We start from the raw sequence: 12,403 nt of genomic DNA, 5'->3' as shown, positions 1-12,403 counted from the left end.
TTTTTAATTTTAACATGTATTTTTATACTTTTAAAATAAAATCGTTACGTACTTAGGTATGTGTAGGGATACGTATGTAGTTTTTGTAGTGGAATTTCCACAGGGAATTTCACAGTAGGATCTCTTTTACTATCCGATACCACATGTATCTGATTTAGATATCGGATCGGATGATCACTTTATTATGACGTCATACTTTTTAAGTCGGTGAAAAAGTGATTCTTACGTATTGTGACGTCATTGATAAAAATTCGCAATTTTAAATGATTTCACAAATGACAAATACATTATATGTTTATCCCCTTGTTTATCCCCAATTATCTATTACGTCAAGATATTGTATCAGTATTGTATAATCAAGTATATAATTATGTAAGCAAATTATAATCTACAAAAAAACACAAATGTTCTGTTTTAAAAATTTATTTTATTGACATGTTTGGTAAACCGTCCAGCATTTTAGGAGGTTTGTGATAGACGGATAGACAAAAATTTTATTGTTTTTTTGTTAAAATTCAATTGATTACAATTTAATATTTAATTTATTCCTTAGGTTTCGGCTTAAAAAGGTCTGCATCAGGTTTATCCTTTTTCTCAAAGGGATAGTAAGGATGGTCTTGCCAGAAACTCGGCCACACTACTCTGTAGTCTTTGTTGTATTTACCTGAAAAAAAAAGATTATTAACATCAATAAAATAAAATAAAAAATAAATTAATACATTTTTGTTCACGGTCACCAATTATTATTATTGTTACACGATTAAAAAATATATTTATTCTGCATAGGTACATACAATACGAAAATTGAAACACATGATAAATGAAACTTCAATTTTTGGAATCGAAGCTATAAAAATCATTGTTTGTCTGTCTGTGTCTTCTTGACGCGTAAACAACTGAGCTGGTTTGGATGAAAATTGGACAAAGATAGTTTGAGACGTGAAAAAGAACATAGAATAGGTTTAAATAAAAGCTACTTAACTACTTAAATAAAAAATTATAAACTGGTTGAAAAATATGATTCAATCATAAGTAGGTAAGCTAAGTATTATAAATTACCAAATTAATTAGTGTATTACAGAAACCCGCACCGAAATCGGTTAAGCCGTTTTAGAGATTAGCGGGAAAAAACTTGGACAAAACAGATAACAATTTTAATTATCATTGTTTAGGGTGATTAAGGGCTTTTAGTAAAAAAAAGTCAAATTACTATATTAATCATCATATTTTATGACTGTGTTATTAAATCATCAACCTATTTTATGCAGGTACAAAATTTTATTAATATTAGGTACGACTAAGGGCTGATTTTTCAACTACGGTCCCTTGATGCTGTGAAAAATCAAACTTAGGTATAAGCCAACACAATCAAATTAAACAGCCGTAAATCTATACTATAATACTAATATTATAAAGCTGAAGAGTTTGTTTGTTTGAATGCGCTAATCTCGGGAACTACCTACTGGTCCGATTTGAAAAATTCTTTCGGTGTTATATAGCTCATTTATCGAGGAAGGTTATAGGCTTATATATCATCACGCTACGACTAACAGGAGTGGAGCCACGGGGGGGAAACCGCGCGGAGCAGTTGGTGCTTCAGCACATTTATATTTTATATTTTTGCAAAATATTCATATTTTCGCAAATTTCGACATTCGCAAGGGAATCAAAACCTTCAGTGTAACTACTGCCTATGAACACAGACACAGAGCCTTAAAATTTTGTTAAAAGCAATGTCTTATAGCACAGATAAAGGAAAAATTGCTAAAACATACATTTTAAAGTTAAAATAATAAAAAGTAAGTTTGTTCGGAGCCCTCGGTGTGCGAGTCCGACTCGCACTTGGCTGGTTTTATTTAAAACTAGCGGTCCGCCCCGGCTTCGCCCGTGGTACATGTTTACGTTTTCTCTCCATAAGAACCATCCTCGTACTTCAAGGAATATAATAAAAAAAGAATTATCGAAATCGGTTCAGCCGTTCTCGAGTTATGCGCTTACCAACAAATTTTGCGATTCGTTTTTATATTATAGATAGGAGTAATATTATAATACATAGTACTATTAAGTATAATAAGTACATACAGTACCTACACCTAGGTACTTATTAAATGTAATTAACAATTATTATAAGTACATATGTACTTACTTAATTCCATCATTTCTTTTTCAGTCAATTCGAAATCAAATATATTAATGTTTTCTTCTATTCTGTTTTTATGAATTGACTTTGGTATCGGGATAACGCCTCTTTGTACCTGTAAAAAGGAAGAAATAATATATACCCATTTATTTCGATTTTCACACACAAAATACAATTAACAACAAAATATCGAAAAAATTAAGGAAAAAAGCAAATTAATCTTAAATATTTAAACTAAATTCTCGAAAGCAGACAAAAACAGAAACCAAGCACAGAATACTTAATATATAAGTAGTAAGTACCTACATAATATTGTATGTGTAGGCTAAACCAGCATTGACTGTTTTTTGGGACCAGACTGCAGACAAGACTAGTTTTAACCGATTATTAGATCTGACATTTGAACTTGACACTTGCAAAAAGTGTTTGCTCATTGCCATAAAAAAAGAGCGTGTGTCGAGCACACGTGTCAGAAGTGAAACTTCTTTGGCAAGATTCAAAGCATTTCAAAGATATCAAATCGTCGCCTCACTTCATGTCAACGCAATGGTATTTATTTTACTCTCCACGTGACTAAAGAAGTTTCACTTCAAAATAAGATATGACGTTATATCTGAAATTGTATTCATCATTTAACTAAATACTCACCAAATACCGTAAAACAATCTGCGGAACCGTTTTCCCATACTTTCCCGCCATTTTGACTAACTCCGGGTCGTTAACCCGTGGGGCCGGTTCGCCGCCATTTGCGAATAGAGAACCGAACGGGGTATACGCCATTACTGCTATGTTTTCGCGTTTTGTTAGTTCAAGTAATTTGTTTTGCGCTAGATTTAGGTTCACCTGGAATTATAATATATTTTGTTTTTTATTTGTATAATAAACAGTAAAGCAGTAAGAAATTATACAAGGAAATCTAATTATAGACGCAGATGTATCGTAACCAGCATTATTCAAAGACTAAAAGTATAGGTGTATAAAATGCCGAATTTTGTTGCGATGTTACGCGTTCCTATGTGAGAATGTTTATTTATCAAATCTTCTAATCCATTTTACAAGATTATTTGGTGTTAAAGAACCTACTACCTAGTAGGAACTCTACACTTTCTAATAGAGCATGAAAAAAGGTAAAATAAGAAAAATAATTGAATAGCGTCCGAGGATGCGACTTATTATTTATTTCTTTTGTACTCATATTGTCAACATGTTATATTTTAAAATGTTTGTCACATTGCGCAAAAATAATAAATCTATACTAATCTATACTACTAATATTATAAAGCTGAGAGTTTATTTGTTTGTTTGAACGAGCTAATCTCAGAACCTACTGGTCCTATTTGAAAAATTATTTCTGTTAGATAGCCCATTTATCGAGGAAGGCTATTATATAGGCTATATTATTATATCACGCTAAGTCCAACAGGAGCGGAGGTGAAACCACGGAGCACAGCTAGTAAAAAATAACGGATTTAATCATCTTTACCTCAACTTGCAAAACAGCGGGTTTTACATGACAATTTTGCAATAATCTCTCCATCTGGCTGATGTTAAAGTTAGACACACCGATTGATCTAGCCAGACCGAGTTTTCGCACTTCTTCCATGCTCTTCCAAGTATCTAGGTAGTCTATCACGTCGAATCCTGAGTTGTCTGGCTAGAAATTAAAATACAATTAGTTTATGATATTACTTATCACTTAAACAGAAAATAAAAATCTTACCAAGAATTTTGATAATTTTATATAGGTACCTACCTAAAAAATTGTTACACCGATTTCCAGGGATAAAACAAAAAAATATTGTTACAAGTTTTTTTGTAGATTTGAATGTTATGTATCGGTATTTTCTGTGGGTATTTTATACAAGCAAAGTTATAAATTAACATTTATTAAAATAACAAAACACTGCCGTAAAATGTTTTAACAGTCACAAGAGTCAAGAAGTCAATATTATTCTTTTATTTTCAAAATATTAAAACTAAGTCATTACTCATTACCTTCAAAGCGACAGGATTATGTATAAGATACAAATCAACATAAGATGTATTCAAACGTTGCAAGGATCCCTTCAAGGCATCTAGCACATTCCTCTGTTCATGTAGACCCAGCTGTAAGGGAAATTAAGACTTAGGTAATATGTTACCGGTAATCTATTTAACCAGGTAGGTATCCTAAACAATACCTAGGCAATGTATAGAATACCGGGGGTGTTCAGGCTATGTCTGAAATACATAACTTTTATCTCAGACTTTGAGCGCGGCGACTGAATGTAAAAATTCCGTAACGAAAACCCTAACACCCCCCACTCCAACCGGCACAGCGGTGAGAATTGAGATGCTATGCAATAGCTTTACCGCGGCAGTCCTCGAGTGCCACACGTATTTTTTTTATTATTAATCTTTTCCATTACATACTTTACCTTGATATATACAATGCATAGGGATTGTATAGAGTACCTGGTGTTTCACAGGCAATGTGTAAAATACACACCTACATCCAATGACCTATTATACTAGTAGACGCGGCATACGCCAACATCATTGCACTAAAAAACAGCGTAATTAATACATACCTACTTACTAACGCATTATCACCAATACAGTTGTTCTCTCTTTCACTCTCACGCACGAGACATAATACATGTCTCACTCATGTACTTCGTAATAACAACTGCCGATTAAAATACAAAAAGAACGTCCAGCCACGACGCTGAATGGTGCGTGACTAAATGAAACTCGGGCACTTACCTGAGTTTTTTCTTGCCAAAATAGAGAGCGGGTAACGTATCTAGCTTTTTTATATATCATAGCCTACATCCCAAATTAAGTTTAGTTGATGACTAAGTTTGAGAAATAACCCTTTTAAAAGTGTAAGTAGTTGAATGTACGGATTTTTGAGTTTGACTAAAAGAAGTTCTAGGAAATTAAATTAACCTTGAATTTTGAGTATATTAAGCGCTTATAAAAGAAATATAGATGTTATAATATTAGAATAAGATAATAAAAGATTTAAGTTTTAGTGAAGGTCGAGCTTTCAAAAGAAGTCAAGTTTCATAAATAAATGAACGAATTTATAGTGCTTCAGCCAAGCTTCAGCCTTAGCCTTAGATAGAGTTGATCTTTTCTACTAAACACAAATATGAACAATAAATTACCTTAGTAACAATAAACACATTTTCTCTAGGAACACCAGATTTCCTGATGCCCTCACCGACCTGCTCCTCATTGTGGTATGCTGATGCTGTATCTAGCATTCTGGAGACAAACATACAAATAAATTAATTACATAATTAAAAAACATAATAATTATGCTATAGAGAAAAGCTTGAATATGTCGCCGTCATCACGTTGATTTGATTTGATTGAAGGACTAGCGCCATAGAGATCTAATATTCTAAGCAACTGTCGACTGTCGTCATTCAATGAAAGCGCTAGTCGTTCAATCAAATAGAGTCAGCCAGATGACTGAAACGAATATATTAAATTAGCTAGTTAATTTTGGGTAAAAATAAGATAATTAATAGGTATATAAAGTACGTATATTAAAGCGAATATGTCGCTCGTAATAACATAGATTACTAACTCAAAATATTTATTTATTTATGCTTTATTGTACATCCTACATACCAGAGCAAACAAACTTAGACTATAATTTTATACAATAACTAGCTTACCGCCCGCGGCTTCGCCCGCTATCTCTAAAACGATTTGAGATTTAAACTCATCCTATCTTTCAAGTTGGATCGAACTGCACATGGTGTGCAAATTTTATTATAATCGGTTAAGTGGTTTAGGAGTCCTAATTTGAGGACAAACATTGTGAAGATAATTAATAACACAGGGCACAACGGGCGAAAAGGCAGTCTCTTCCAGGCAACCCTGATTGTAAAATATTAAAAATAACAATATTATGTTGAAAATAAGAATATCTATACACTGTTCTTATATTATTGTCTTGTTATAATATGACTTTAATTAAAATAGATTTTTATCTTAAAACCTTTATAATTATAATGTTATTTAAATAATATTATATACTAGCTTCCGCCCGCGACTCCGTCCGCGCGGATGTCGGTCTTCGCGTGGATGGTTTATTTCTCCATTTAGAGTAGGTACCTACCTCTGACAATAACATCTTATAAATATATAATAAATAAATAATAAATAATAAATATCTATTGTACCCAATTCCCAAATACGGCTAGGCCTATAATAATACGCAACGTGTGTTCGCGGTTCTACGGAACAACGTCTATGGATAAAACTGAAAAATTAAGATTAATTTTTTTCTACGTATTTTTCCAGGATAAAAAGTATCCTATTTTACGCCCAGGTTAATAAGGTATAATTATACCAAGTTTCATCGAAATCGAACAGCTAGTTTTCACGTGATGCCTTCACATACAGACAGACAGACAGACAGACAGACAGACAGACAGACAGACAGACAAAAATTTTTTTAATCACATATTTGGGTTTGGTATCGATCCAGTAACACCCCCTGCTATTTATTTTTTCAATATTTTCAATGTACAGAATTGACCCTTCTACAGATTTATTATTTGTATAGATAATTCGAGACGCTAACATTTTTACCAACTATATATTATTCTTCCATTGTTCTTTAGTTTTTAGTTTTTCCTAGTAGGTATTATATTATATTATCTGTGGTTTTACCCAGATATAATGAGCTGTTTTTGCGTGACAGAGTTACAAACATTCATCCATCCCAACAAACAAACTTATTTAATTTTTTATATCACATAATATGTACATAGCTAGTAGGAATCGGAACCGATTTTGTACGTGACAAATATTAATGAGTTTTTTAGGAACGTTTTTTAGGTCTTTGTATAGGAACGGTTTTGAAGGTTAGCCGGAACAAACAAATTAATTGTAACGTAAATGACATACAATAAATTATTATTATATTTTATGAAAAAATATTACACCGATTAAGTTTATGGAAAAAACACAGCCTAGAATCTAGATTAGATGCATATAGAATTTAATACTAATATTATAAAGTTGAAGAGTTTGTTTGTTTGAAGTTTTGAACGCGCTAATCTCGGGAACTACTGGTCCGATTTGAAAAATGATTACGGTGTTATGATAGCCCATTTATCGAGGAAGGCTAGGCTATATAATCAAGCTAAGACCAACAGGAGCGGATCAGTGGGGGAAAATTCGCGGGGCAAAGCTAGTTAAATTTAATTATGTATTTAATATGTATAAACTTTTATTATAACAAACTTTTTACCTGTATCCAGCATTAAGTGCCCAAGTGACCGGTTCTGCTACTTCATTATCTTTTATTTCTTTTTGTCCATTCTGTAATATGCAAAATTAAATAAAAATTAAAAGATGCTAAAAGAAGAATCTCATACCTATATTATTATATTATAAAGGTTTGTAAGTATGGATGTATGGATGTTTGTTACTCTTTCACGTAAAAACTACTGAACCGATTATAATGAAATTTAGCACACATATAGAGGGTAACTTGGATTAACACATAGGATAGTTTTTATCCCGGAAATCCCACGGGAACGGGAACTTTGCGGGTTTCCTTTGCAAACGCGGGCGAAGCCGTGGGCGGAAATCTACTCTGTTATAGTATAATCCATACTAATATTATAAATGCGAAAGTAACTCTGTCTGTCTGTCTGTCTGTTACTCAATCACGCCTAAACTACTGAACCAATTTGCATGAAATTTGGTATGGAGATATTTTGATACCCGAGAAAGGACATAGGCTACTTTTTATCCCGGGAAAATGACGCAATCCCGGAAATCCCACGGGAACGGGAACTATGCGGGTTTTTCTTTGACGCTGGCGAAGCCGCGGGCGGAAACCTAGTCTATTATAAAAGATGCTAAAATCATGAAATTATTGTATTCCTATCCTTGATAAGCTATAAATAATTATTATTAATCACTACATAGTATAAAACAAAGTCGCTTTCTCTGTCCCTATGTCCCTTCGTATGCAATCTCTAAAATTACGCAACGGATTTTGATGCGGTTTTTTTTAATAGATAGAGTGATTCAAGAGGAAGGTTTTAGGTAGTATATAATTTATTAGGTTTTAGACAAAGCGGTACGCCCGTTTTGTCTAAAACTAGTATCTAATAAAATGTTTAAAACCCGTTCAGAGGAATAAAGCTTAAATCGGATCTTTCCTCTTTATAATAGTCGGGTAGAAAATCTATATACATATTATAATAAATCTGTAGAAGGGTCAATTCTGTACATTGAAAATATTGAAAAAATAAATAGCAGGGGGTGTTACTGGATCGATACCAAACTCAAATATGTGATTAAAAAAATTTTTGTCTGTCTGTCTGTCTGTATGTTCAGGTGAAAAGTAACGGTTCGATTTCGATGAAACTTGGTATAATTATACCTTATTATCCTGGGCATAAAATAGGATACTTTTTATCCCGGAAAAATACGTAGAAAAAAATAAATCTTAATTTTTCCGCGCGGACGGAGTCGCGGGCGGAAGCTAGTCTCTAATAAAACTGCAGATACAGTATACTAGCTTTCCGCCCGCGGCTTCGCCCAACTATGACTTGGAAGCAGTATCTATAATTTATCAAATTGATCTCTTCCAAGCAACCAACGAAAAAAGGTAACCTTGATACCAAAAAAATGTGTGCGTGTACACACGTAAGAAGTGAAACTTCTTTTTCAAAAAATAATTTACTATATGCAACTTTACAGAAATAAGTCGAATCACGCATGGTAGGGATAAGAAAAAGATGGAAAAATGTTACACAAAATTTTTTTCCAACCCCGATAAAGAAGTTTCACTTCAAAAAATATTATAATTAACTTACTTCGTCGAAACCTAAAAATGTTCCCAAACCCAGAACAGGCATTAAGTGACCATCATTGAGGAGATTCCTTGGAGCTTTCCCACCATCTGTTTCGTCGCATATCTAAAAAAAAGTTTGTATGTTTTAATGGTGTAACCTCGGGAGTCGGGAACTACTCAACAGTATTTGATTTTCTTTAGGTTACAATATGATCATAAAATATATCATACTTATATATATTTTATACAAAAAAAGTCTGTCAACTGAGTATAGTGAAGTCCCATTTCCCCGTAGTGGGGTAAGGGGCAGATGCATTATGCATACATCTGTTTCACTGATCGATTTTTCTTTTAGTCAACTGAGTATACTGAGGTTTAAATAGGTAGGTAAGTATCGAAAATCTAAATCTGCCCTTTAGGAAAGGTAATAAAAATTACTAAAATCTAATAAAAATATTATGAGACTGGAGTAAAACTCAATCTGTTAAAAATAGCAATATAGATAATATCAATAAAAATAAAAATAAATGTTGTTTATCGTTCATATTGTTTTGAACGAAACCATGGAAATTTTATGCATTTGCGAACCAAACAACCACAGATGCAAAAAGGCGCCAAATCATGTTACAACTTTTTTTCTTTTGAAATCAATTCATAATTAACCCAATATTGTATTTTTAATGAGAAATATCAACTTTCTTCTTAAAATAAACAATAACTTACCGCAATTGATATAAAACACGTAAATAATAAAACCAAATACATCATCACACAAAGTTTGCTACAGTACTGAGTGATTGCTTTGCCTTGAGGCTTGAAGTTTAAGTTTTGTCCACATCGAGTCGAGGTCATAGCTCCCAGCTTATAGATATAGTAAAAAAGAGTGTGTGTACTTATGTACAGTGTACACGCGTTAGAAGTTATACTTCTTTGGCGTATGGAAAAAATACTAGAATATACAACTTGAACATCAATTTTCATACCACCTAGAACCAACTTCATGCTGTTAAATTTAGGTGTCGGTGTGCGCGCGTATCGTAAAAATTCACTCTCATCATTTTCTCCATCGCGCCAAAAGAAGTATAACTTCAATAATAAGGCCGTGTACGCGGTCCGTGCGCTGTTTGGCTCAAATATGTGATTTTTCAAACCAGATTGTCCATCAACCACTTATCTTACAAACATATGAATTACTAATAATTTTAGGAAAGGAGAATGACCACGGGTGGTATCGGTAGAATTTTAGTTGTGCCACGTATTCGTGATATTGTTAATTCCTATTTGTATTTATAATGATCATATGTATCACTATTAAGTCTTAATTATACCGGATAAATTGAAATAATATTAAAAGTTTGTGTTTTGAAACATGTATGACCACGTATGGAATCGGTAAAATACTAGTTGTGTCACGTGTTCGTGATATTGTTAATTCCTATTTGTATTTATAATGATCATATTTATCACTATTAAGTCGTAATTATACCGAATAAATAGAAATAAAAGTAAAAGTTTTAGTTTTGACACATATATCTATCTCTCTTGCAAGCGTCCTGCGTCAGATGTCATAGTTTCTATTTGAAATGAATGTTGAATGAATGTGTTCGACTCACGAATTTATTTTGAAATAATGTTTATTACTATTTACTTTTCACATTTGTCTTGTAAATTAAAATGTTACCTATGTAATAAATGTAAAACTTAACGTTCATGGTTAGTTTAAACTCGATAAAGTATTTTTTTGAAGTGTTGAATAAAACTTTTGTTTTATTTTTATTGTCGTGAACTGCGGCTTATTTACATAAAAACTTTAATCGTTTCTAAAAGTACTAACATCAAGCTTTAAATTGAACTATATTTCATCTTGACACAATAAGTTTGATTGCGATACCAAGTGCCATAGTCACTTGGGCAATCTCCTTTATTGTCTATATAGTTAGTTAAGAGTTTATTTCAATTAATACAGTATTTGTGAATACCATCATGGACGAATATAATCTAGTGGACTGGTAATGGTCATACTAGAGATCGTACCCCGTAATTTCAGACTATTACTAGATGGCGCTCTGATTTGAGCTTATTATTTAATTTGCAGCTTTAAAAGCACCACTAGTGACCAATTTTAAAACTATGGAAACAGCAAACTATCGATTTTCAATTATTACATCTAGAGGGCGTTGTTTTAAAAACTCCGGTGTTTTTGAATTATTTTAGTTTTTAGTTATGAGCGTTCATGCTCCTCACAGGGCTTAGTGCAGAATTACGAATTAGAATTATTAATTTTTTCAAGCGTTGAAATAGTTTTGCTGAAATCATCATAATATCTGCTGTTTATAAATGTGATACTGTCTTTTAAACTAATAATTTCTTGCTTTATACAATTTAAATCTGACGAAATCCTATTCATAATTGATGATTCCAGTGAGCGCCGCGGCCGCAGCTTTTCCATCTCTTCGGATATAATCTCTCGAATAGAGTCAGCTGATAATGCATTATTATTCACAGCGATAGGGGATTTAAAAGAAGATGTGCCACCTCTACGTGTTGTAATGTTATCAGGACTTCGTTGTAATAATTGAGCGCATGAGCGTACTGGGGTATTTTCAGTATTCAGAGATCTTGACTGATGAGTGGAACATTCAGGGCAAAACCATTTTTTTTTAAATTCGCTTGTCAATTGTTTCTTTTTGTCAGTTGGGAACAAACATGCAATATGATAATTTCGTTTACAATGAGGGCAAGATAAAATCCCAGCGCTGCCTTCTGTTGTAGCTTTGCAACAGGCAAACTTCATAATGATTGGAAAATTTAAGTAATTAAGAAAAAAAAAATATAGTAATAAATTTCTGATTAAATATGACCCCTGTCAGGATCGATCTTCCTACTAACTGTTCTAAGTCCAGTTCACTTTGTACAGAGCTACGAATGTCTTGTAATTTTCAACGAAATTATGTTTCTTATTGTATCTGGTAAATCGTCACGATAGATGACAATGTTAATTACCCGACTGCCAAAGAAGGAGGGTAATGTTTTTTTGTAACTTTTGTTTTTAATATACCGTCAACCACTTTTATCACTTTTACGCAAAAAGTTTCCAATGTTAATTTTAATAATAAATCGTGATGTATAACGCGTATTCGTCCACAAATCAGATTGTTTTTGATAACTTAAGCACCACTAATAAAAACTTCCAACAAGATATACTATTTCAATTAGATTTGAATTTAATTTGTAACCCGCTTGATCAAACACGTACGCTTCACACTGACGTAAGCGACTGACTGTGTTGGTGTTATCAAGTTTGGGTCGCTGGCTAAGACATGCTGGACATTTCCAAGAAGACTTCTTTTCAGGTAACATGGCATAAAATCTCTTATCGTTGGTTCCAGCGCACTGCAAGTCATACGCTAAAGAACATAGGGAGCATCTAAGGAAGTGAGTACCTT

At 32.8% G+C, this 12,403-nt stretch overlaps 1 protein-coding gene across 1 annotated transcript; it reads right to left on the bottom strand.

Moving 5' to 3' along the window:
* Positions 1-407: 407 nt before the first annotated feature.
* Positions 408-9,824, bottom strand: LOC123704112 (aldo-keto reductase AKR2E4-like). Its single transcript, XM_045652401.1, has 9 exons — positions 9,681-9,824; positions 8,980-9,081; positions 7,398-7,468; positions 5,293-5,392; positions 4,136-4,246; positions 3,624-3,794; positions 2,789-2,983; positions 2,147-2,255; positions 408-664 (listed from the first exon to the last, which is right to left on the bottom strand). The coding sequence occupies exons 1-9, from the start codon at positions 9,807-9,809 to the stop codon at positions 543-545; spliced, it is 1,110 nt and encodes a 369-aa protein (XP_045508357.1). The 5' UTR covers positions 9,810-9,824; the 3' UTR covers positions 408-542.
* Between the last annotated feature and the right edge of the window lie 2,579 nt (positions 9,825-12,403).

The sequence above is a fragment of the Colias croceus genome, chromosome 28 (assembly GCF_905220415.1).
Source record: "Colias croceus chromosome 28, ilColCroc2.1".
NCBI classification, from domain to species: Eukaryota; Metazoa; Arthropoda; class Insecta; order Lepidoptera; family Pieridae; genus Colias; species Colias croceus.
The sequence above is the reverse complement of the archived record's forward strand: the minus strand, read 5'-3'. Positions and strand labels throughout refer to the sequence as shown.

What these genes read in the sequence shown, in the direction of transcription:
- LOC123704112 (XM_045652401.1), bottom strand. Translation starts at nt 9,809, where the DNA reads ATGACCTCGACTCGATGTGGACAAAACTTAAACTTCAAGCCTCAAGGC. An exon ending in CATTTTTAGGTTTCGACGAA is followed by an intron (nt 7,469 to 8,979) that starts GTAAGTTAATTA and finishes TGCATATTACAG; the next exon opens with AATGGACAAAAAGAAATAAA. An exon ending in ATGTGTTTATTGTTACTAAG is followed by an intron (nt 4,247 to 5,292) that starts GTAATTTATTGT and finishes TTTCCCTTACAG; the next exon opens with CTGGGTCTACATGAACAGAG.